The sequence below is a fragment of the Aquarana catesbeiana genome, linkage group LG06 (assembly GCF_042186555.1).
Source record: "Aquarana catesbeiana isolate 2022-GZ linkage group LG06, ASM4218655v1, whole genome shotgun sequence".
Taxonomy (NCBI): domain Eukaryota; kingdom Metazoa; phylum Chordata; class Amphibia; order Anura; family Ranidae; genus Aquarana; species Aquarana catesbeiana.
In genome coordinates, this window is record NC_133329.1 from 384,965,600 (window position 1) to 384,993,028 (window position 27,429).

Consider the following 27,429-nt stretch of genomic DNA (forward strand, 5'->3'; position numbering starts at 1 on the left):
CTCTGCCAAACTCACTCTCAACAAATTACCCCCCGGCTCCTCTGGCTACAGCAGGAGCCCAAACGAAACTTACCTACTGTACACAGGGGGTGCCACACATCAATTACTCTTCCCAATAATTAGGGGCCTGTTGATAAATGCAATTGAATCTCATTCGAAAAATTTACGAATCTTGAATGAAAGTTTGGTGGACACATGCCCCTCAAAGTTTATGTTATGCAAAAATGTTTTTTTGTTTTTGTTTTTTTATAGAATGTGGAAGGGTTTGAGTCTCTGTCTGTTTCTTTTTTCTTAATACTGTCTGTGTCCCTGCTGGGAGATTCACCCTCATATATGTCCTGGTGACATAGGAAGTGATAAGAAATCCAACAGTTGTCACCGAAACAGGAGGTGAGGAGATATCTTCCAATGGGGACACTAGTTCTGGTGATAGCTGCCTAAGAGGGAATTACTTTGAGGGTACTTTAATAGGTACTGTACTTGCAGTGTACATGCTATGTAGATTCTGTGCGCTCTGTACTTGTCGTGCTGTATATCCTTTGTGAGCTCTGTACACTCTATGCACTGTGTATGCTCTGTGCTGTGTATGATGTGTACTGTCCCTGTACACTCTGTGGGCTTCATACTGTGTATGCTGTGTGCTCTGTACACTGTGTATGCATTGTGCTGTGTACTATCTCTGTACACTCTGTGTTCTCCATACTGTGTATGCTGTGTGCTGTGTACACTTTGTGCAATGTATGTTGTGTATGCTGTGTACACTGTGTGTGCTCTGTGCACTGTGCCTGGTTTGTGTACTGTGTGCATTGTATAAACTCTATTTGGTGTATCCAAGTATTGAAGTTAGATTTTCATTTTAAACATCCTTGTATATCCTTACACCATGTTCTATTGTGTTGTGGATGAGACCTCCCTCTTCTCGTCCTCGGGCTGCTCTTACCAGAGCTGAAAATAGTTCCTGTACACTCAGTATATTGTCTGCCGATATTCCTCTGCGGTTTGCGTCTAATCCCCATCTATTATCTAAGTACCGGTTGGTAAGTACAGCTCAGCACAAATTATATTAGTATGTTGGAGGATCTGCTGGTCCGGAGAGAACAGCGTATTCCAGGCCTCTCTGTAATTAAATCTGACCAGAGGGGTCCGGGCCGCAGCCAAATTCTGGAAGATGCTACACCAGCAGTGTTAACCCCTTCTTTACCATTACAACATGTTAAATCACCTAAATCAATAGAAATGTAAAAGTGATGAACTTGATGTAAGTTATCTTGTTCATAAGTGTTAATACTTTAAAATATAACTTGGGAAGGCATGATTGCTTTGTACTGACATCAAATACCGACGTGCACCTCACCCCAAGGATAATGTTCTATATAAACACATTTTATCATTTTATATATATATAAATATAGATAAAGATAGATAGATAGATAGATAGATAGATAGATAGATAGATAGATAGATATAGCTATATATAGAGATATATAGCTATATATATGTATATATATATATATATATATATGTATATATATATATATATATATATATATATATATATATATATATATATAGCTATATATCTCTCTCTCTATATATATATCTATAGATATCTAGATATCTATCTATATATAGATAGATATCTATAGATATATTTATAGATATATCTATATATATCAATAGATATATTTATATCTATAGATATATCTATATATATCTATATATAGATATATATATATATATATATATAGTACTGTGCAAACATTTTGAAGAAATACTGTAAAGTAAGAATGCATTCCAAAATATACGGTACATTTTATCTGTTTATTTTTATCAATGAAAATGCAAAGCAAGCGAACAGAAGAAAAATCCAAATCAAATCAACATTGACTACCTTTTGGCTTCAAACCAACATCAATTTGCACACTTGTACAAAGTCAGGGATTTTGTAGGATTGGAGTCAGGTGTATGATTAACCAATTATACAGATCAGGGGCTAATGATCATCAATTTCATATGTAGGTTGAAACACCGTCATTAACTGAAACAAAACAGCTATGTAGGAGGCTTAAAACTGGGTGAGGAACAGCCAAACTCTGCTACTGAGTTGAGGTTGTGGAAGACAGTTTCATGTCACAGGTCATACACCATGGCTAGACTGAGCACAGCGAAAAGACATAAGGTGGTTATACTGCATCAGCAAGGTCTCTCCCATGCAAAGATTGTAAAGAAGACTGGGGTTTCAGGATTTGCATCAAGCTCTTTTGAAGAAGCAAAAAGAAATGGGCAACGTTGAGGACCGCAGACACAGTGATCAGCCAAGGAAACATAATGCAGCAGATGAAAGACACATCATGCTTACTTCCCGTCGACATCGGAAGAAGTCCAGCTGTGCCATCAGCACCGAACTGGTGGAAACCAGTAGGACCCAGGTACACCCATCTGGCCAGAAGTGATCTTCATGGAAGAATTATGACCAAAAAGCCATACCTCCGATGTGGAAACAAGAATAAGTGACTCGACTATGCAGGAAAACATAGGAACTGGGGGGGGGGGGGGCAGAAAAATGGCAGCAGGTGCTCTGGACACAAAATGTGAAATATTCGGTTGTAGTGGGAGGCAGTTTGTTGGTGAAGGACTGGAGACTGGAACAATAATGCCAACAGTGAAGCATGGTGGAGGTTCCTTGCAAGTGCGGGGTTACATTTCTGCCAATGGAGTTGGAGACGTGGTCAGGACCAATAGTGTCCTCAATGTTAAGAAATATGGGCAGAGACTTATTCATCAGGCCATACCATCAGGGAGGTGTGTGATTGGCCCCAAATTTATTCTGCAGCAGGACAATGACTCCAAACATACAGACCATGTCATTAAGAACTATCTTCAGTGTAAAGAAGAACAAGGAGTCCTGGAAAGAATGGGTTTGGCCTCCACAGAGACCATCATGGAGTATGTCTGGGATTACATGAAGAGACAGAAGGATTTCAGGCAGTCTACATCCACAGAAGATCTGTGCTTAGTTCTCCAAGATGTTTAGAACAACCTACAGTGGGGCAAAAAAGTATTTAGTCAGCCACCAATTGTGCAAGTTCTCCCACTTAAGATGAGAGAGGCCTGTAATTGTCATCATAGGTATACCTCAACTATGAGAGACAAAATGTGGAAACAAATCCAGACAATCACATTGTCTGATTTTTGAAATTATTTATTTGCAAATTATGGTGGAAAATAAGTATTTGGTCACCTACAAACAAGCAAGATTTCTGACTCTCACAGACCTTGTATCTTCTTCTTTATGAGGCTCCTCTGTCCTCCACTCATTACCTGTATTAATGGCACCTGTTTGAACTTGTTATCAGTATAAAAGTCACCTGTCCACAACCTCAAACAGTTACACTCCAAACTCCACTATGGTGAAGACCAAAGAGCTGTCGAAGGACACCAGAAACAAAATTGTAGACCTGCACCAGGCTGGGAAGACTGAATCTGCAGTGGGCAAGCAGCTTGGTGTAAAGAAATCAACTGTGGGAGCAATAATTAGAAAATGGAAGACATACAAGACCACTGATAATCTCCCTCGATCTGGGGCTCCACGCAAGATCTCACCCTGTGGGGTCAAAATGATCACAAGAACGGTGAGCAAAAATCCCAGAACCACACGGGGGGGACCTAGTGAATGACCTGCAGAGAGCTGGGACCAGCGTAACAAAGGCTACCATCAGTAACACACTACGCCGCCAGAGACTCAGATCCTGCAGTGCCAGACATGTCCCCCTGCTTAAGCCAGTACATGTCTGGACCCGTCTGAGGTTTGCTAGAGAGCATTTGGATGATCCAGAAGAGGATTGGGAGAATGTCATATGGTCAGATGAAACCAAAGTAGAACTTTTTGGTAGAAACACAACTCTTCATGTTTGGAGGAGAGAGAATGCTGAGTTGCAACCAAAGAGCACCATACCTACTGTGAAGCATGGGGGTGGCAACATCATGCTTTGGGGCTGTTTCTCTGCAAAGGGAACAGGACGACTGATCTGTGTACATGAAAGAATGAATGGGGCCATGTATCGTGAGATTTTGAGTGCAAACCTCCTCCCATCTGCAAGGGCATTGAAGATGAAACGCGGCTGGGTCTTTCAGCAGGACAATGATCCCAAACACACCGCCCGGGTAACGAAGGAGTGGCTTCGTAAGAAGCATTTCAAGGTCCTGGAGTGGCCTAGCCAGTCTCCAGATCTCAACCCCATAGAAAACTTTTGGAGGGAGTTAAAAGTCTGTGATGCCCAGCGACAGCCCCAAAACATCACTGCTGTAGAGGAGATCTGCATGGAGGAATAGGCCAACATACCAGCAACAGTGTGTGACAACCTTGTGAAGACTTACAGAAAACCTTTGACCTCTGTCATTGCCAACAAAGGATATATAATAAAGTATTGAGATGAACTTTTGATATTGATCAAATACTTATTTTCCACCATAATTTGCTAATAAATTCTTTCAAAAATCAGACAATGTGATTGTCTGGATTTGTTTCCACATTTTGTCTCTCATAGTTGAGGTATACCTATGATGACAATTACAGGCCTCTCTCATCTTTTTAAGTGGGAGAACTTGCACAATTGGTGGCTGACTAAATACTTTTTTGCCCCACTGTACCTGCCGAGATCCTTCAAAAACTGTGAGCAAGTGTACCTAGAAGAACTGATGTTGGTTTGAAGGCAAAAGGGCGGTCACACCAAATGTTCATTTGATTTGGATTTCTCTTCTATTCATTTACTTTCCATTTTGTTAAATTATTACAAATAAAATATTAACACTTCTATTTCTGAAAACATTCTTAATTTACAGCAATTTTCACACCTGCCTAAAGCTTTTGCACAGTACTGTATAAATGCCATATTAAAATGGTTGTAAACCCTGTTCTACCACTTTTACCTACAGGTAAGCCTATAATAATATCTCCTAAACTTGCACCGTTTAGGAGATATTCACCATATCCGCGTGTGACGACGTCATCGGCACATGCGCACCGAATAAACGGCTCGCTCGTGCAGTTTCTTCAGTAGCTGTGCGGTGACCGGCAGCTCCCGTGCGGGAGTGACGTCATTGTGGCTCCGGCTAATCACAGTGCTGGAGCCCGCAAACCCAGAAATAACTCAGGGAGACATGTCACCGGTCACAGCGGTGTGCGGGGACCGCTGCAACAGCTTCGATCTAAGGTAAGTATTTCATAATGAGCTAGTATGTGATGCATACTAGCTCATTATGCCTTTGTCTTGCAGGTTGTTGTTTTTTTGAGAGTTTACAACCACTTTAACATATACAGGTTCTCCTCCTTACTTTGCTACTTATTCTCACACTGGAAGTTTATGAGTCAGCTCATCATTGAAAAACAATGCACTCCCTGTGTGGCTTATATCCTGACAATGGTAAAGAAAGAGGTGTTGGAGGTGAATAGGGTAATGCCAGGACATGCATTTAAAAAGGTAAAACTTGCAAAAAATAAATACATAAATATAAGAATATATCAAAGTATATAACATTTACTACGCTTTACTTTCTTTTCCCTTTCCTGAAAGCTACTGTGGAGAATTTTAACTAATTAATTAAAAAAAAGGTTTTGGGTTGTATTGACATTTGTAAAAAAATACCTGAAAAAAATCTACATTTTCATTATTCTTATGGAAATAGCTTCCACTCAATCCCCAGAGCATTTTTTTTTTTGCAAGTACGGTACCCATTTAGGGAATTATAACTTACCATCAGTGATCAGTGCTCGACTCGTCAGGACTTTTCCCAACATGAATTTTACAGCAGCCAATAGGGAGCAGAGGATCCCACTTAATATGGAGACACTGAACAGAAAGCTATCCTGTAAAAAAAAGAAAGCACCAGGTTATTAAATCCAACCACCGGCATGTAGAAAGGATAGCTGCTCTTATGTATCACACATCTGACAGTGTTTCAGGACCATGGACAGCACATGGTGCATTACATCAAACTATAATAACAATTCAGATTTGAATGGATTAGTCTTGTACATATTTTTTTGTTGTTTACAAGTTAAAAACAGTTTTTTGTTTTTTTTTTATAGAAAATTACTTAGAACCCCCAAACATTATATTTTTTTTCCTCTAAAACCCTAGAGAATAAAATGGCGGTTGTTGCAATACTTTCTGTCACACCGTATTTGCGCAGCAGTCTTACAAGAGCACTTTTTCTGGAAAAAATACACTTTTTTGAATTAAAAAATAAGACAACAGTAAAGTTAACCCAATTTTTTTTTATATAGAAAGATAACGTTACGCCGAGTAAATTGATACCCAACATGTCACGCTTCAAAACTGCTCCCGCTCGTGGAATGGCGACAAACTTTTACCCTTAAAAATCTCCATAGGCGACGTTTAAAAAATTCTACTGGTTGCATGTTTTGAGTTACAGAGGAGGTCTAGGGATAGAATTATTGCTCTCACGCTACCGATTGTGGTGATACCTCACATGTGTGGTTTGAACACCGTTTTCATATGCGGACGCTACTCACGTGTGCGTTCGCTTCTGCACGCGAGCTCTGCGGGATGGGGCACATTTAATACATTTTTTTTTCTTATTTATTTTACCTTTTATTTTTACACTGTTCTCTAAAAAGAAAAAAATTGTGTCACTTTTATTCCTATTGCAAGGAATGTAAACATCCCTTGTAATAGAAAAAAAGCATGGCAGGACCTCTTAAATATGAGATCTGGGGTCTGAGACCTCACATCTCATATTTACACTAAAATGCAATAAAAAAAAAAAAACAAAAAGCAATTTTGTCATTTGAAAAAACGAAAAAAAAAATGGCCCTTTAAGAGCTATTGGCGGAAGTGACGTTTTGACCCTGCTAAAATATGGAGATGGGTGGGGGCTATCTTCCCCTCACTCATCTCCATGTCTAGCCAGGAGAAGGACCCAATCATCTCCGCCGCTGCCAATGGTTTTGGTAAGTGGCAATGAAGTGTGGCGGGAGGGGGTGGCCCCTCTACCCGCCGCCGATAAAAGTGATCTTACGGCGAATCCGGCACAGAGAGCGCTTTTTTCTGAAAATGGACTGCCCGCTGAAAAAGAGGATACCGGGGTTATGGTAGCTAGCTGCTGCCATAACAACGATATTCCTCTTCAAAGTACCAACGTAAAACTGCGGCGGGCGGTCCGTAAGTGGTTAAACTCAAGAATTAAAAACAACTCAAATATTTTAGTCCAATAAATATGAAAATGTATTATTTATTTATAAAAATATAAATTTTCTTGTTCGGCCAGAGGGTGGAGTGTTAAAGTGGAACTTCAGTCATTTTTTCATCTTTCCATCTATTAAATCTTCTGCCCTTGTTGTTGTTTTAACGTTGGATAGTAAAACATATTTTTTCTACCAGTAAATACCTTATACAGCCCACTTCCTGTTTATTGTCTGGTCATTAGCCTAGGCTTATGGCATCATGCACTGCTCTCTCACTCTCATGAGCGTTTGCCAGCAAGGGGGGGGGGAGGGGGAGCCATAAGAGGGCCAATGAGAGCTGAGAGCTGGAGGTGTGCCTCTGTGTGTCTGTGTAAATCCAGGAAGTGAACAGGCAGCAGCTTCAGCTGCGCACAGTTAAAATGGTTGCAGCCAGACTCAGTGGAGGGAGATTTCTGCAGCATATTTGGCAAGTACAGAATCACAGTATATATAAAATATTATGCAAAGTGGTTGGAGGGAAGCTCCAGAATGGAAAAGATGTTTTTATTACAAATTATCTGAGCAGACTGCAGTTCCTCTTTAAGCTCCTTTTCATATTTTCCAGACTTTCAGTGTCAGGACCTGGATCACCTGCTGGTGGCACTGTGGTTCCCTGGGCGGAAGGTTGTAATTCCAGTGTCCACCAATGGGTGTCTCACAGCAGCCAACAGATCCCAGTAATCAGTTTCCACCTGATGCTGGCTGCTGGGAGGGTATTTAGGTCTGCTTCCCACCTAAGTGCCGCTCACGCCAGTGTTTTGCTTGATGCCAGACACTGCTTGCAATTATCCTGTTCCTGCTCCTGTCCTGTTTGCTGTACCCTGTACCCTGCTGCCTTGTACCTGCTCTCCCTGGCTCCTGATCCCAGTTTTGTTTCCCGCTTCCCATGTGCTCCCTTTATCTCTAGTTTTCCCCTGCTTTTCGGTGTTCCCCATTTTCTATATATTGTATATAGTTAGTTGTTAGGCTTCTGTTTGTTAGTTATTAGTCAGGAATTCAGTCACTGGGTTTTTTGGTTGACTTATATTTTCATGTTTGCTGTGTACTGGTGTTTGGAAGGATTTTGTTTCAGTGTAAATAAATGTCACCTAAAGCATACACAGCCTGGTCTCAATTTTCTGAGTGTAGATGCACAGACCTGGCCATCTCTACTGCTGATTCATGACATTCACTTTGCTTTTGCAATGTAAATCCTGTTTACAGAGCTCAATAGCTCAAGCTGCAATGTTCACACATAGAAGTGGATGACTCATCTCAGTGACTTGTCCCTTACTGGGAATCTCAGTCTGAGATTTCAATCAGACAAACCACAACCTCATTTCAACTAGCATCTACTTTGTTGCTTTTTAGCTATCCCATGGTGCTCTTGGAAGTCAGTTTAAAACAGTGGTCCTATGTGATCTGTGATGGGTTGACATTGTCATTGAACTCGACTGAAAATAACTGGGAATAAAGTGAACCAAGTCTTTGTCTGAAAGAATTTTAATTGTTTCCTGTAGCGGTGAATTATTTATTTCATGATTGCCACCCTATAGGCCCGTGCACAGTGTGTGCTAGGTGTGCTTGGGCACATACTAATCACCATGTGTGGTGTCGAGTCCCCCTGCTTCCTGGCATCCCCTGTCTCCCCCCCCCCCCTGCAGTGCTGCCTGCTTCCCCCTTCTCCTGTCAGCTGCTGCAGGGGATATTTCAGGATAGATAAATGAACACAGTGAGTGATCTGTACTGATCGCTACTGTGTTCATTCTTAACTGAAGCATAGTAAACTCTGTTTACTATGTTTCAGTTTGTGAATGAACAGGAAGCCACTCAGCACTTCCCATTTGTTCACTGTCTAGTGCAGCTGAGGCTGCAGAGAAAGGGACTGGGGAAGCTGTGTCCTCAGTCCCTTTCTCTCTCTTTAGACCCTTGATATTTCACCAACCCCCCCCCCAATTATAGGCTCCTTAAGAAAATGTAAAAAAATAATATTGTACAAAAAATTATGAAAATAATAAAAATAAGAAACAACTGACTTTGTCCACAGCCCCACTGACAACAATCTCTGCTTTGCTGACACGGTTCACGGCTCTGCTGATATACACACATGTGAGTTTGGGCTCTGGGGTAATAGGCTCCGCACACCAATGATTGCCACACAGTATGGCAGAAGGATAAGGACGATGTGATTGGTTTTTACACACAGCACGGACTGTTTTCATTTCTGTTACTGGAGAGGAAGCGTCGCGGTCTGTTCCCCTCTTCCTCCTGGCAGATTGCTGATCAGATGTTCACCAAGTCTCAGGGGAAATTTGGCATTGTAATCCTTGGCATGGCTTCTCCCTTAATTACTATTCACCTCACAGATCTGCCTCCCAATTTATTCACACTACGGATCCGCATAACGCAGGCGTGCCGAGGCGTAATATCCCCGCACTGTCATCCCGCCGGTCCGGGCCCTGATTGCTCCTGACACTCCATTAGGGGGGGGAACTAGTTAATATGTACTGGGGATTGAACTCTAATTCACACAAATATATTAAACTCCTTGATTAGCATATAAATGAAGTTACATATACGTCGCCGCGTCAGACTTTTCTACAAACAAGCCCCGTGCCGCTACATGAACAAACACAACAAATCCAAGAATTTCTATTCATGTCAGCAATAAATATAATGTACTCTTCTGATGTGAGCACTGGCTTGAGTCCAGCTTTGAAGACATCTGAATATACCTCCTTATACAGTATTTTAAAGGGGCCTACCTGAAATTCTTTAATTATCAATTAGAAAAATGTTGAATTTAAACAGATTTAGAAGAGACTAAAGTGGAACCTCGGATTACGAGCATAATCCATTCTGGGACAATGCTTGTAGCCCAAAGCACTCTCATATCAAACTGAGTTTCCCCATAGAAGTCAATGGAAATGAATATAAATTGTTCCGTATTGACTTCTATTACATGCAATACTGCATGTGGCCAGAGGTGGGGGGGTGCCGGAGAGCCTCAGAAATAAAGGGGAACAGTGTGTTTCCAAGTATTTCCGAGTGATTCCGAGTATTTCCGAACGGCTCCGAACCGTTCTCCGGCGCCCCCCGCACCTCTGGCCAAATGCAGTACTGCACCGCCCATTAGCTTGAATTCTGTTCGCTTTGCGAGACAACACTTGCAAACTGAGTCAGAATTTAAAAGAAAAAGTTGCTCGTCTTTCAAAACGCTCGTGACCGCGTTACTCGTAAACCAAGGTTCCACTGTACATTATTGACGTTAAGGCCCGACTCTGGACTCTTTTTTTTTGTTTAGCATCCCCCTGGAAGTTTAAAAGAGAAAACATCTGTGCCATAGCTCCCAACTGTCTCTGATTTCAAGGGACTGTCCCTGATTTGGAACAAAGTCTATCCGTCCCTCTTTCCTCCTCATTTGTCCCTCATTTTGGTCTGATCTATATAGTTGAATATAAAATGCACTTTTTATGTTTCAAAAAGTGTTTCTCAGTGCTAAACCTTTCATCTGATTCCTAAATTGTTGCATTTGTAAATGTCAAAAACCAATATAAAAGAATATTAGTGCTAAAAAAAACAAAGAAAAAAAAAACTCTTGTGGGTTTAGCTAATCTCCTTTAAGGGGATGTGGCAGGGGGTGTGTCCTATGCCTACATACTTTTGCTAATAGGTGTCCCTCGTTTTCATCTCATATGCCGCGTACACACGAGCGGACTTTCCGGCATACTTGGTCTGGCAGACCAGAGTCCGCCGCACAATCCAATCGTGTGTAGGCTCCGTCTGACTTTTTTTCCCCAAAAGTCCGCCGTACCTAGATTTGAAGCATGTTTCAAATCTTAGTCCGCCGGGCTCAGTTCCTGACGGAAAGCCCGTTCGTCTCGTTCATCTGTATGCTGGTCCGACGGACCAGATACGACGCAAGAGCAGGGTATTGCTTCTCGCGCTCGCTGCAATAGGAAAAACACAGAAAAATAGAAAAAAATAGATGGAAAAAACGGCGTGGGGTCCCCCCTAAAATCCATACCAGACCCCGATCCGAGAACGCAGCCCGGCCGGTCAGGAAAGGGGGTGGGGACGAGCGAGCGCCCCCCCCCCCCCCCTCCTGAACCGTACCAGGCCGCATGCCCTCAACATGGGGGTTGGGTACTTTGGGGGAGGGGGCGCCCTGCGGGCCCCCCCCCCCACAAAGCACCTTGTCATGTTGTAATAAGAATATTCCTGCGCTACCCAATTGGAAAAAGAAAAGAAAACAAGAACTCAGAAAAATAGTAAAAACGCACGTATGCGACTGGACAGCTGCATGCACCGAAGCAAGGGTCAGACATAAGCCCAAACTCAAACTGAGGTATGGGGGGGAGGTGCTGCGCTAACCAGAAGAAAGCTGTAAATCTCTGTCTGTGGTCAATTAATAAAATGACATAAAATAGCATAATAAATCGCATAAATAAGTGTTGACACTAAAAAAAATTCAAGTCTTAATAATCAGCATCATGTGTATGTGAAAAAAAGTGCATAAAAAATCCTTTTCAATTGGTATATACTAAATGACAAAAAAATCGCATGTTAAATCGCATAAATAAGTGTTGACACTAAAAACATATAAATCTAGATAATCATGTGTTGGTGCACAAAGGGACATAAACACTACCTCATGTGGATAATTCTAAATAAAAATACATACATTAAATCAGAAATAACTATCAAAAACATATCTTTATAAATGGTGCAAAACGTACAAAGTGCCAGTGCTTAAAGGTGATCTAGATATCGCAAATAAAACACATCAATCCAACGCAATATGGATAATAAATAATATAAATAAATGTCCCAATAATAGTGATATAAAATATATTGTGCTGGCCTGTGAAACAAATGACCAATGACATGCCAGTAAGTGCAGCAAACTTAAAGTGCCAGTGTAAAAGTCATTGAAGGTGCAAAAGCAAGTTCTGGTGTATTCAAAAAAACAACAGTGGGGTGTCTGGGATGCAATTCACTCAGTGTCCTCTTCGTGCATAAAACACTAATGTAAGCAGTGGCCCCTTACCTAGCGGTGCTAGGGCAACCGCATGAATTGTAGCTAAAACGCCAGGTCCTGAGCCTCAATCGCGTCCCTATATCCACGCTTGCCGGTGTTGGGTTATCCTAATGGCAGCTGATTACAAGTGGCTATGGTCCTATCAGGGGTCCTGGACCAGCGCGGATCCTAGCTCAGCCTCCACATCTCAGGTATGTATATACAGGAATATGCAGGACAAAGGTACTTGATAGTGAAGTATGTATTAACCAGGTAATGCTTTATTAAAAATCTTTAGGTAGATGTACTCACATAAAAACAATGCAGAGCAAACCTCTCTCCTACGAGCAGCGAACTCATTCTGTGTCTAGCAATGTGAAACAGCCTATTCCGTCCCTACGCGTGACATCACCGATCACGTGACTTCTTCAGGGGATCAGATACCCTGAAGAAGTCACGTGATCGGTGATGTCACGCGTAGGGACGGAATAGGCTACGGATCTCTCCCGGATTCCGAGAAGCCCCCCGCCCGCAGACCCCGACAACCAACGGCCAGGGTTGTCGGGAAGAGGCCCTTGTCCTCATTAACATGGCGACAAGGTGCTTTGTGGTGGGGGGGGCCCCGCAGGGCGCCCCCTCCCCCAAAGCACCCACCCCCCATGTTGAGGGCATGGGGCCTGGTACGGTTCAGGGGGGGGGGGGGGCGCTCGCTCGTCCCCACCTCCTTTCCTGACCGGGCAGGCTGCGTGCTCGGATCGGGGTCTGGTATGGATTCTAGGGGGGGGCCCTACGCTGTTTTTTCGGCGTAGGGGGTTCCCTTTAAAATCCATACCAGACTTAAGGGCCTGGTATGCCCCGCGATGGGGCTCGCAAGGTGTCAATCCCGCCGATAAAAGTCTAAGACAGGTATCTGCACCCACTTCCGGAAATAGACTCCCATGGGAGTGACGCCCCCTCCCGCACTCCCCCGCTGTCTCCTGGGAAAGACACAGGTCCCAGGAGATAGCGGGGACCATTGAGAAAGCGCAGCGCGACTCGCGCATGCGCAGTAGGGAATCGGAAAGTGAAGCCGCAACGCTTCACTTCCTGATTCCCTCACTGAGAATGGCGGCGGCAGCACCCAAGGATCGAGGGACGGTTCGGTCTCGGGTGCCGACATCGCTGGACCCCGGGACAGGTGAGTGACCTTATTTTTTAAAAAAATTTTCGTGGGACTCCCGCTTTAAGGACCAGGCCTATTTCTGACATTTGTTGTTTACAAGTTAAAATTAGTATTTTTTGCTAGAAAATTCCTTAGAACCCCCAAACATTATACAGTAAACCTTGGATTGAGAGTAACTTGGTATGAAAGCGTTTTGCAAGGCAAGCAACTTTTTATTGCTACCATAGGCGTGCGCAGCCTGTTGCATTAGGGTGTGCACCCCACAGCTTAAACACACACAGATATATATATATATATGGCAGTAGAGCAGTAGATGGTGTCAGTAGGGCAGGGATTGGTGTCAGTAATTTATTTTAATTTTTTTATTATTATAACTTTTTTACAATTGTATTATTTTTTCTAATAATTTATTATTATTATATATATATATTTTTTTTACAATTTACTAGGAGCCCCATTAGGGGACTCTGGTGAAATATCAAGGGTCTGAACTGAACAGCCTCACTTTTGAGACAGAGAAAGGGACTGAGGACAGAGATTTCCCAGTCCCTTTCTCTGCAGCCAAGCAGTAAGGGGAATCTGCGCAGCATAGCGTGATTAGGGTGTGCCCAGGCACACCTGGCACACCCTGTGCGCACGCCTATGATTGCTACACTTAGTACACATGTAGCTCCTGCTGGATTTTGCTTCTAATCCCTGTGTGGGCGGCCATTTTTGAATGGACATTTTATGGTTACACAACCTATCACATTGCTATAATCCTTTTTATATGGACTATAAACTGAAGGACTTATCAATAAATGGTTGTGGAACAAATCATCTGAGTTTCCATCATTTCTTATGGGGAAATTCACTTTGAAATAAGATTGCTTTGGATTACAAGCATGTTTCCAGAACGAATTATGCTCGCAATCCAAGGTTTTGCCTTTTTTTTTGCAGAGATCCTAGAAGATAAAATGGAGATCACCCCAGGGATTGGCTGAGACAGCAAAAAGATTCAGGTTGTGCATTTACCTTTCCAGTCCACTACATTCTAGAATCTTCCAGAAGGTAGGAGGAAACAACCAAACTTGCAACCAGTGGAGCCCAGAACAGCCCAACACAATCACAAGCTGTTCCACTGATTACAAGGAAGCCAAAAAGTAAAAACTAAGCCAAAAGCAAAGTTTACCTAATTTTCCAAGCACCTATCTAGGAGGGTGCTACACATGTAATGGAGATGAAGAGCGGAAGACAAATTTGTAGTCCAGCCTACGTGCCAACAATGGCTCCCTCCATAGATACAGTGAAGAAGTAAGTGTGTAGGGTAGGACAGACATGTGGCCTGCAGTAGTTCCCCTGGCTGGCCTTCACATGTCCCCATCAGTTGAGTTTGTGCTGTGCCTTTAGGAGTCACTGGGATTAAGTGCCACCCCTGCCCCTGCTAATAGATATATTGGGTGACCGGATTTCAGGAGTGCATAGCTCCCAACTGTCCCTGATTTCGAGGGACTGTCCCTGGTTTTGAGCAATGTCTCTCTGTTCTTCTTTTCTCCTCATTTGTCCCTCATTTTGATCTGATCTATATAGATGTATAAAAAAATACCTTTTTTACTTTCAAAAAGTGTTCCCCAGTGCTAAACATTTCATCCAATTTCTAAATTGCCGCATTTGTACATTTCAAAAGCCAATATAAAGGAATAGTAGTGGTAAAGAAAAGCCTTGTGGATTTAATTAACCTTTTTTTTTGGTTAATTCTCCTTTAAGGGGGTGTGGCAGGGGGCATGTCCTATGCCTACATACATTTACTAGTAGGTGTCCCTCATTCCCATCTCAAAATGTTGGGAGGTATGGGAGTGGTAGCTGTCACTGGGAGACGTAGACTGCTGTACTCCATGTGGTTGGACCATCAAGGCTCAGGGTGTAATCACAGAGCTTTTATGGTGGTGTACCTGGTTGGGGTGGGGGACTGGGTGATGAAAGAAGACTTTGCATTATAGGACTACTTACATCCCCTGTTTGGGGGTGCTGGACTCTGAGACACCACTCCTGTAGGCACGGGTCCCTCCTCTTGTCTATACTCTCTCTGAACTCTACTATGGGCTTTTTGCAACCTCAAAGCTTTGTGTTGTCACTCCACCACGGGAGGCTGACATGTGCCTTACTTTATTAACTTAGTAAACTCTTCAAAAAGCACTTCCGTGTGTGGAATGCTCCTTCATCTAATCTTTATATGGAACGTCTCCTGGAAACGGTCCTTTGCATTGGGGGTCACAGTGGGGGTCTATTGGTGGCTAAGCCTTATATGAGTATGAGAGGATTCTGGAAAGTGCTGGTTAGGCAAGGCAGGGTTGTCCTAGAGGTGTTCCCTGAATGACCAGTGCTGGGATCCTGGGGGCCCCATGCTCAGAGTACTCTGCCGAGGTCAAGGGAGCCACCCAAGGGCCAGGCAGGAATGGATTAAATAGAAGTGTGCTATTTGTAGCAAGCGAAAATGAAAGGGAAAAAATGAGAAAAGAAAACTAATGCCACCACCACACCTAAGGACTGGTATAGTAAGTTGCAATATAGTAATTTTTTAAGTGGGGGAGATAAGCTTTATACCTTAATGTTATACGTTGCTCTATAAAAGTTTGTTGTGCAGCTTTAACTTTGATCTTGTGTTACTCTCAAACATAACGGGTGAAGTGCCAAAGCTAGCAGCCGCCACCTCTGCTGGAACTAAGAAACATCCTTGAAGGCTTCCTCACCCCCCACTATCTGTGATCTAGAAATGGAGACCGGAACAGTGACCATATGTCGGGTTGCCTCTCGTCCAGGGTTTCATAGCCAGGTTGGCAGCAGTCAAGAATTTCATTAGCAGCTCACCCAAATCTCTAATTAGATTAATGCTGTTCTAAGGTTGTGCTCAAGAGAGTGGAGTGAAGGCAGCTGGCGGTACGAGTGCCAAGGGAGTACTGAATATAATTCTACAGAGCCAACCGAGGTGTGGGACTACTGAATATAGCCAAACAGAACAAGACTGCCATGGGACCACTGAATATAGCCAAACAGAATAGGACTGCCATGGGACCACTGAAAAACAGAACAGGACTGCCATGGGACCACTGAATATAGCCAAACAGAACAGGACTGCCATGGGACCACTGAATATAGCCAAACAGAACAGGACTGACATGGGACCACTGAATATAGCCAAACAGAATAGGACTGCCATGGGACCACTGAAAAACAGAACAGGACTGCCATGGGACCACTGAATATAGCCAAACAGAACAGGACTGACATGGGACCACTGAATATAGCCAAACAGAGCCAACAGATAACACAATTGCTATGGGAGTATGAAATATAGCTGAACAGAGCCAATATGTGCCATGGAAGTACTGAATATAGCCAAAAAGAGCCAAACAGAAACACGAGTGTTGTGGGAGTACTAATTGTAGCCAAACTAAGCCAACCAGAAACATAACTAATATGGGAGTACTAAACATAGCCAAACAGCGCAAACAGGTAATGCAATACCATGGAAGTACTGAATATAACCAAACTGAGACAAAAGGTAACACAATTGCTATGGGAGTGTTGAATATAGCTAAAAAGAACCAGCAGGTAACACAATATAGCCATACAGAGCCAACAGGTAACACAATTGCTATGGGAGTATAGCTGAACAGAGCCAATATGTGCCATGGGAGTACTGAATATAGCCAAACAGATGCAGCCAGTAACACAAGTGACATGGGAGTACTGAATTTAGTCATACAGGGCCAACAGGTAACCAAAGTGCCATGGGCACACTGAATATAGCTGAACAGAATCAGGCAGTAACATAAGTGTCATGTGAGTACTGTATATAGCTGTATAGAGCTAAGTGATAACACATGTGCCATGGGAGCAAGTAATATAGCTGAACAGAGCCAGCCAGTCACACAAGTGCCGCATGAGTACTGATTATAGCCAAACAGAGCCAACAGGTAACACAAGTGCTATGGGAGTACTGAGTATAACCGAACAGAGCCAATCGGTAACGCACGTGTCATGGAGTACTGAATATAGCCGTACAGAGTCAGCAGGTAACACAACTGCTATGGGAGTACTGAATATACCCAAACAGAGCAAACCAGTTATATAACTACCATGGGAGTACTGAATAATGCTGAACAGAGCCGGCCAGTAACACAAGTGCCCCTGAAAGTACTGAATATAGCCAATCAGGGTAAACCGAAAACATACGTTCCATGGGAGTTCTGAATATAGCTGAACAAAGCCAATAAGTGTCATGGGAGTACTGGATATAGCCAAAGAGAGCCAACAGGTAAGTACTGACTGAGGAATATTGGCTGAGTTTACCCGAACAGAGCCAACTGGTAACACAAGTACCATTGAAGAATTGAATATAGCTGAACAGAGGTAACTGATAATATAAGTGCCATGGGAGCAATTAATATAGCTGAACAGAGCTAGCCAGTAACACAAGTGCCACATGAGTACTGATTATAGATTAATATAGCCAGTTGGAAACACAAGAACCATGGGAGCACTGAATATAGCCAAACAGAACCAACAGGTAACACAAATGCTATGGGAGTACTGAGTATAACCCAACAGAGCCATTCGGTAAGTGTCATGTAATACTGAATATAGCTGATCAGAGTCAGCAGGTAACACAACTACTATGGGAGTACTGAATATAGCCAAACAGAGCAAACCGGTAATATACTGTACCTACCATGAGAGTACTGAATATAGCTGAACAGAGCCAGCTGGTAACACAAGCACGATGGGAGTACTCCCAGGAGAGACCGCATTAAGGTTAAAAAGAAAAAAACTTTAGCCTTTACAACCACTTGCCCCTTACTTTAATTCTACTTTTTTTTCTATCTGAACATTGGGCGACCCATGGCCAAACACTATCAGGCAGTGAGGGGGCAGGCTTGCCCAATGCCCAGGGTGAAGATACAGTACTATGCCCTCCTTCCTTGATCCAAACACATGACATAGATTGGCACTCCACCCTGCGTGCTCTGATGTGCCCATTCTCCTTCCCCTCATGCACCACATCAGGCCCCCAAGTGTGAGAGTGCCAAACCTGGGGTGGCTGCACCCTCTGCCCCCCTGTAATCACCCCGGGCCAAGGCAGTTGCTTAGAGCTGCATTCTTATCTCTTCTCTTTATTTCCCCATCACAATAAAATCCTTCTAATTCCACATTTGAGTATTGGTTTGCCTTACGTGTGGTCCTAATAACAATCATTCCACATATACATGACATCTCTTAACAGACGCCAAATGGTACTCATACCAAAGCGGGAGATCCAGAGGCAGCTTCCTGATTTCATTCATAATACATTTGTGGATTAGGAGAGATCATTTCATGAGAGCGATAGTAATGACACCGCCGAATTCAATTCTACACTAATGCCATTCTCCTAGGATTTAATATTTATTTTTAGAAGCAATTGCTCAGTGCTTTGCAGCAAAGGCTGATAGTCTGAGATCTCCAGGATGGACGGAGCGTTATCCAATAGGAGGACCCACCTTTGGCTGCAGTATCTGAATTTGCAATCACCTTAGACTATAAATCGCACTAAGGCCTTGTTGTTTCCACTGGAATGTGTTTCGGTCACATTTTCCTTTAACTGCCACTTGTGAAGCAAGAAGTTGGTGTTTTGCGAAGATCATTGCAACAATGTGGAAATCACAATTGCCTTGTAAATTCAGGTGTCACGTCACATTTGGCTACCCATCACATTTTGCTACCCGCTGAAGTGCGCATGCGCGACGCCGCCATGTGTGTTCCAACACTGTTATAAGACCACTTTGCCACAGAGCCCCTCGCCACGCTTCGGGCACGGCCTCGCTTCGCTCGGCATAATTATAATCTAACTCTATGTCCACTTGGATGGTGGGGCTTGAACCTGGACTCAGGGGTGTGGCCACAAAATTCTGCGCAAGCGCAGATTGGCACAGTGTTGGAACGCATATGGCGACGTCGCGCATGTGCAGTCCAGCAGGTAGCCAAATGTGATGGGTCGCCATGTGTGACACTACACAGGCTGCTGTTGCGTGCATTGATCCACATCTACAGCAGAAATATGTTTCAATTTTGGATTTAGTGTTTTACAAGCAAGAGTATGCCTGATTGTGGTGTAATTCCAAAGTCCTTAGAAATTGCTAGTGGCAGTATGTTATTGTTGCCAAAGAATAGTGAAGTGTGCAGAACAGCATACAGATTTGGATGGTTCCTGGGTATGTTTAGTACAGCACTGCATACAGAATTGAATGGGCTGGAGTATTACAGCACAGCCCAGTATAAAGAGTTGTGTTGTACAGATTATGAAACTTACAACACAATGTATAGAGGGAGTGGCCAAGAAAATTGAATATTCAGCACAGCATACAGAGTGCATTTGTTTTGGGTATAGAAAGTACAGCACAGTACATAGTTGAGTATAAAATAAACAGCACAGCAAGCGGGGAGGGGAGGCTTTGAGAATGAAATACAAAGCACAGCATACATAGATAGGAGGGCCCGGAGTATGAAATGTACAGCACAGTGGGGTGGCCAGGAATTTGGAATTCACAGTACAGTGTATAGGGAGTGGTGATCCAGAGTGTAGAACATACAGTGTAGTACAGAGTGGGAGGTATGTTAGTACACCATAACATACAGAGTTAAGTGGTCTGGAGTATTACAGTACAGCTCAGTATACAGTGTTGTGTTGTCAAGGTTATAAAACATACAGCACAGCATATAGAGTGGAGTGGCCAGGAAAATGTAATGTTCAGCACAGAATACAGAGTGCATTGATTTAGAGCATGGAATGTACAGCACAGTATATAGTTGAGTACAGTATAAAATGAACAGCACAGCATGCCAGGAGGGGAGGCTTGGAGAATGGAATACAGAGCACAGTGTACATAGATAGGGGGCCTGGAGTATGGAATGTACAGTACAACACAGCATGCGTGCAGATGAGACCACAGTGTACAGAGTGGGGAGGCCAGGAATTTGGAATTTACAGTACAGTGTATAGGGAGTGGTGATCCAGCGTATAGAACATACAGTGGAGTACAGAGTTGTGTTGTCCAGGTGTTAAAACATACAGCACAGCATATAGAGTGGAATGGCCAGGAAAATGGGAAGTGCAACACAGAATACAGAGTGCAATGAATTAGAGTATGGAAGGTACAGCACAGTACATAGTTACATACACACACATACTGTGTATATATATATAGTATGGGGCATGGACTTAGTCCCCCTGAGCCATGATTGGCCAAAGGCACCCTGCCTTTGGCCAATTATGTCTCTCACTGAGGAGCACTGAGGTCAGGTGTATGCTTTGGACAATCATCATACAGCAATGCACTGCGGTCTTGCAGTGCATTATGGGGTACTTGAATTTGCCGTGAACGCCCCAAAAATTGCGCTGTTCTGCAAACGGGCGAACACCCGATGTTCGAGTTGAACTTACGTTCGACTGCAATCGAAGCTCATCCCTAGTATGGAACACACAGCACAGTGCACTGAATGGGGTGGTCAGTAATATGGAAAGAATAGCAGTGTATACTGGGTGGTGGTTCAGAGTGTAGAACCTACAGCAGAGTACAGAGTGGGGTGACTCGGGAGTATAGAACGCACAGCACAACATACATAGAAGGGAGATTGGCCTGGAATATGGAATGCACAGCACAGTGTACAGATTAGGGTGGTCAGGAGTATGGAATGTAGAGCACACCGATATATGTAAAGCTGGGCTGAACCAAGTCGTAGGCAGAGAGGGACACAACCAAGGCTGCCATATGCCCCCTGCAGCCTGCCGCTGGACAAGGTACCTAGGCAGAGGTTGTCTATTGGTTCACAATCTACCCCACTCATGGTTACTGTGTTCCTTTCCATGAAAAGCCGGATGTAGCTATGGATCTTTCCAGAAGTCCTGCAGAATCTGTTGGAACTGTCAAAGTTAGTGCAAGCCCAGAAAAGAGATTCATGGGAGAGCACAAGAGGATACAGTATATCTGTAGAGAGTGTGATTGGGGGATATATGGCTGGGGTAAGTGAAAGGTAGTGATTCCGCATATGTCAATATATTCTATAATGGGCAGTAAACATGATAGTGCTTAAAAAGAATCCAGGTTCAATAAAAAAAAAAAAAAATCTCTCTTTTGATCTCTGTAGTTCTGGATTGGAACCTTCAGTCCTATATCCAAATTTTACCAGGTGCTTGCAGCCTGTGTGAGTACACAGGTGTGTAGGGTCGTTATGTACTCAAACCTGGGGATAGACCCAGGTGTCAGAGGTATGCCAGCCAGGAGTCAAGAGACAGGAGGTCTTACCCAGGGGTCAGAGGTGCCCCAGCCAGGAGTCAAAAGATAGGAGGTCTCACCCAGGGGTCAGAGGAGCCTCAGCCAGGAGTCAGGAGATAAAAGGTCCCACCAAGGGGTTAGAAGAGCCCCAGCCAGGAGCCAAAGGACAGGAGGTCTCATCCAGGGGTCAAAGGTGCCCCAGCCCAGAGCCAAGAGACAGAAGATCTCACCCAGGGGTCAGATGAGCCCCAGCCAGGAGTCAAGAGACAGAAGGTCACATCCAGTGGTCAGAGGATCCCCAGCCAGGAGCCAAGGGACAGGAGGTCTCATCCAGGGGTCAAAGGTGCCCCAGCCCAGAGCAAAGAGACAGGAGGTCTCACCCAGGGGTCAGAGGTGCCCCAGCCAGGAGTCAAGAGATAGGAGGTCTCACCCAGGGGTCAGAAGAGCCCCGGCTAGGAGCCAAAAGACAGGAGGTCTCACCCAGGGGTCAGAGGAGCCCCAGCCAGGACAGGAGTCAAGAGACAGAAGGTTACATCCAGGGGTCAGAGGAGCCCCAGCCAGGAGTCAGGAGACAGAAGGTCTCATCCAGGGATCAGAGGTGCCCCAGCCAGGAATCAAGAGACAGAAGGTCTCACCCAGGGGTGAGAGATGCCCCAGCTAGCAGCCAGGAGACAGGTGGTCTTGTACCAGGAGTCAGGTCGCCTCCTACTGGGGGAGTCAGGAGAACCCCTATCCAGAGGCCAGGATTGGGACGAGCAGCAGAACGCTGCGACTAAAGGCTAAGAGAGCCAAGGGAACCAGAAGAGCTGGACAACACAGTCAGAGGGACTGGCAAGAAAAGCAAAAAGTATACCCGTTTGTTCATATTGATGTGGAAGAACACCTGCATGGGCAACTGATATCTATGTGAACTTTCCGTTTTATTTAATAAAAGTGGCCTGCCATGCCGTACAGTACAGTTTGGGCGGACGCAACCCATTGAAGTACTTACCACATGTGTATAATCTTCCCAATACACTATATATATATATATATATATATATATACACACACATACACACATATGTGTGTATATATACATATGTATATGTAATTTTTTTCACGTGAATAAAAGAGAAATATGTCTCCGGTAACAAGAAATATCAAGAGATCCTTGATTAAATTTCAATCGCCCATCAATCTTTAAACAGCAGCAAGGCCATGTAATAACAGACGCCCAGTTCTGTGCCATCTCCAGGCACTGCCCACTCTCTTCCAGTACATGTAAGTCACAGTACACAGAGCTCATGATGGCATCCGGCCAAACTTTCCAATGCGATTTTAGATTTTAATTCCCTCCTGAATTTTTTTTTTTGTCTTTTGGTGGCTGACTAATGAGGACGGATCTGTGAGAGCCAGCCCATTGTCACAATACATGTGTTTCCTTCTGTTAATAAAGAGATCCAGGAGCCCCATAAAATACTCTGATTTATGGCTTCAATTAAATTATCCAGCCGGCGTGTCTAATTGCGTATGCCGCGCGTGTTTCGTTTTTTTTATCAGTATCGTTTGGATTAAATTTTCAGTGAATATTACTTGAAGCAGATGGGTAATACGTTTGGATTTCACAGATGACATACGTATGTAGATGTATATTAGAGGGAGGACAGGAAGGAGGCTGCGAGATCCTCCACGGTGGGAATGATTTACATGGTTGCGATGGAAAAATGTATAAAGTGATAGGGTTGCTTTTTGTAGTTAAAGCTGAACCCCAGACAGATATGAGCCTGGGGTCACACTAGTGCTGCTACATAATCTTTCGTTTTTGTAGAGCATTTTTGTACATTTTTACACGCATTTTGATGCATTTTGATGCTTTTTATGTCTTTCTTTGTTTTATACACAAAAAACTCTGCCAAAAATACACAAAAAATGCATGGGCATGCGTTTTACATGCAATTTCCATGCATTTCCAATGTGGTCATAGCAGTCATAGAGATGAGGTCATTTGATGCCCATACTACATTTATCAACATCTACAACTTTATTTAAAGATAAAAGTGACAGCCAACTGTGATTTCCTGCAGTAAGGGCTCACCGGATTTGGGAAAGACAAGAAAAATTTTTAAAAGGGGACTGAACAGTCATTTTATAAGTTGGCCTAAAGGAATTCTTGATGTGTCGCAATATTCAAAAACAGATAACATTTTTCAAAACAGCTCCGGATTTTATAATTCAAGTTGAACTCCGGTCACAAAAACTTTTATTTGAATAAATTCTTCAATAGGCACAAAGGATATAAATCCACTTTCTGTGCACCAGACGCCTTTGGAAACTCAGTTATTGCCTTGTAAAAGTAGCAGTGACATCATCACTGTACTGTACATAGTCTGTGCAGAGAGCAGAGCTGTGGGAAGGGCCCAGCAGGCCACACCCACTACAGAAAACTACAGAAGGGGCGGAGACAAGACCAGTCACCTTGCACAAGGATAGAAAGCAGCAGTGAGCGGTCTTTATTACAGGAAGGAAAAGTCTCACACTGGATTACTGCACAGATCTGGAAGAAATACACAAAGTACACTGAGATTCAAGAAAGAATACACATGATGAGAGTATTTAGACAATATTTGCTGATCCCAGAGTTCAGCTTTAAAGGAAATGTATAAGAGAATAATAGATAGAGAGAGATAGGTGGTGGTGGTGGTGGCGGTAGTGGTGGAGGAGTGGGTATTTGCCAAGAGATGGGCGAATGACGGGCATTAGGGGGTGGGACAGAACCTTTTTAGAAAAAAAAAAGTAAACAAACAAAAAGAAAACAAAAAGTGTTGCTTCGCGTGGGGAGGAGGTGAAGAGGAGTGGAGAGAAGGAAACTTCACAATAATAGATAGATATAAGTACAGTGGAACCTTGGATTACGAGCATAATCCGTTCCATGAGAATGCTTGTAATCCAAAGCACTCGCATATCACAGCGAGTTTCCCCACAGAAGTCAATTGAAACGAAGACAATTAGTTCCGCATTGACTTCTATTGCATGCAATACCGCATGTGGCCAAGGGTGGGAGGGTGCCGGAGAGCCTCGGAAATACTCGGGGACAGCTCGGCTGAACTCGGAAACACTCGGGAACGGAGTATTTCCGAGTGATTCCGAGTATTTCCGAACGGCTCTGAACCGTTCCGAGTGTCACCGGCGCCCCCGCACCTCTGGCCAAATGTGGTACTGCACACCCCATTGGCTTGAATTCTGCTCGTTTTGCGAGACAACACTCGCAAACCGAGTAAGGATTTAAAAATAAAAAGTTGCTTGTCTTTCAAAACGCTCGTTAACCGTGTTACTCGTTAACCAAGGTTCCACTGTACCTGAAATAAATAATAATAAATAAGGGTAAAGTTCTGTTTTAAGACGCATCTACCGGCACAAGCCACAGCTGCCAGTCTGGGTATCATCAAGGACAGTGCAGTCAGCACCTCCAGCCACAGAACACTGGCAGCACGAAGACCTTTTTTTTTTTTTTATTAAAGTGGTTAATGCATTCTCTGTGTTATCAGAAATAAAACCTTCTGAGCACGGCTCCCCTCCCCCAGCCCCCCTATATTTACCTGAGCCCCATTTCGATCCAGCGCTGTGCCTGAGAGTAGATATCATGTACACCTTGTAATGTTTAAATCTTGAATAAAAAAAATTTCTATTGTGAAAAAAAAGATATCATGTACACGGTGAAGACTGGAACGTTATGGAGGCCTCTCTTGCACCCAACACTCCTGAAGGTGGAGACAGAGTGTGAGAGCAAGGAGTGGCACAAAAGCCATAGTAGCTGGCTGGCGATAACCACTTCATAGGTTGGTAGAGCTGGTAGTCGCAGTCCTTGGAAGAGGAAGCAGGAGCAGGAGACCAAAGTAGGACCAGAACACAGGCTGCAGTCAGCAACAACCAGACAGCGAGGGACCTAATCAGTAGGCAAGGCAGGTCCAGAAGGCAGGCCAAGGTCAGTAACAGCCAGGCAAAGTGGTACAGAATCAACAGGCAGAGACAAGTCCAGTAAACAGGCCAAGGTCAGGGTAATCTGGTAAACAGAGTTGTAGGAGAAGCAGAAGCAAAGTTCAAAGGCAACCTGGGTCATGCACAGGTAAGCAGGTACAGTGCTAATTGGTATGCGTGTGCACATGTGCACCAGTGGCGGCTTGTCCATTAGGGGCGCCCCGGCGCTGCCCCCTCTATCCACACCACCCCCTATATGTATAATAGATAGATTCATGCATAGGATGAATCTATTCATGGCTGCCGCGGCCGCCCCCTATTCATGCATCTGACGCCGGACGCCTGAAATACACCGGCGGAGTGTTTTTTTTTTAAGCACCTGATTAAAGCCATAGGCTCTAATAGGCTTCAAAATAGGGTGGGCTTGTGGCACAGAGAGTTGCGCCATGAGCCTACCCAAGTGTTACAACAACAAATTAATATTTGCTGTTGAAACACTGATCCTCAATCCGGCCAATCAGAAGCGGGTGTGAGACCCCTTTTCCGACTGGCCGAAAGTAGAAGACTCCTGATTGGCTGTTGAGGAGGAGGAAGGAAACTGAAGCCGAGCAGGGGAACGGAAGGCCACCGCCAAGCAGGGGAAGCCGCCGGTGAAACGATGGGATAAGTGCTACCGACCAGAAAAAATTACCACCGGCCGCCACTGGTGTGTGCGCTCGCACATGTATATGTATGCAATGAACTGGCATATTTAACATTACCCCACAAGAACGAGCATGTGTGCAATGGGCACATGCATGAGCACCAGTCTGCACTGGTTTTCTGGTGCTAGGAAATCCGGTTTACCTTACATCAGCAATTCGATTTGCTCTCTCCCTTCTCATAAGCTCAAAGACAGGTACAGCAGTGGGAACCATTGGCTCCCGCTGCTGTTAATCACAGCCAGTGAGGAGGGAGTGGGGCTGAGCCGCGCTCAGTGTGTCAATGGATCGAGGATGCACAAGTTGCCCCCCATAGCAAGCAGCTTGCTATGGTGGGCACTTGGCAGGGGGGAAGAGTCAGGAGCGCTGGTGGGGGACCCAAGAAGAGGAGGATCAGGGCTGCTCTGTGCAAAACCACTGCACAGAGCAGGTAAGTATAACATGTTTGTTTTAAAAAAAATAAAATTATGTACAATCACTTCAATTCCATACACCGCAATGCCTGGCACAGCACAGATGTTGTGAATCTTTTGGCTCCTTGCTGTCATTGAGCGTGACCTTGTAGCAGTCACCTTTCCTTTCCTGGGCAATGCAAAATCCAATTGTAGCCTCTGCAGAGAAGGCATTAATGGACGGGGAGAATCTATATGTAAACAGCATCTGAGTGCACCTAGGCCGGCTGCCTGCATTTTTCTCTCTGCTGTAAAGAGCTTTCCGCCCCTTGGGAGATATTCGCTGTATTAAAACAAACATATTAACTGCATCCTTCCTGTAGCAGAGGACATAGGGCGCACTGCTGTGCTCTCACCAGCAGGGGGCACTGAGATACCAATCCAGATAATAGGGTGAGCTATAGAGCAATGTACACTGTGTGTGATCCCTCTGCACAGGCTCAGCTGAATTCTGCACTGTAGATATATGAATGGCTTTGCAAAATTATTAGAACGATTCTATCCAAGTTAATGTAAGCCGTTCATTCCATATAATACCCCAACACCACTACTTCCACCACACCAACTGCTGACAATCAGAACTTTTTATTTTAAATTTTAACTACCAACTGACCAAAAAAA

At 44.0% G+C, this 27,429-nt stretch overlaps 1 protein-coding gene across 1 annotated transcript in view; it reads right to left on the minus strand.

The window, feature by feature from the left end:
- The window catches only part of TMEM163 (transmembrane protein 163), a 236,442-nt gene that overhangs the window by 8,098 nt on the left and 200,915 nt on the right, over positions 1-27,429 (minus strand). The window contains exon 6 of the mRNA XM_073634280.1: positions 5,755-5,866. Coding sequence (XP_073490381.1) covers positions 5,755-5,866 — 112 coding nt within the window. The remainder of the gene's footprint in view (positions 1-5,754; positions 5,867-27,429) is intronic.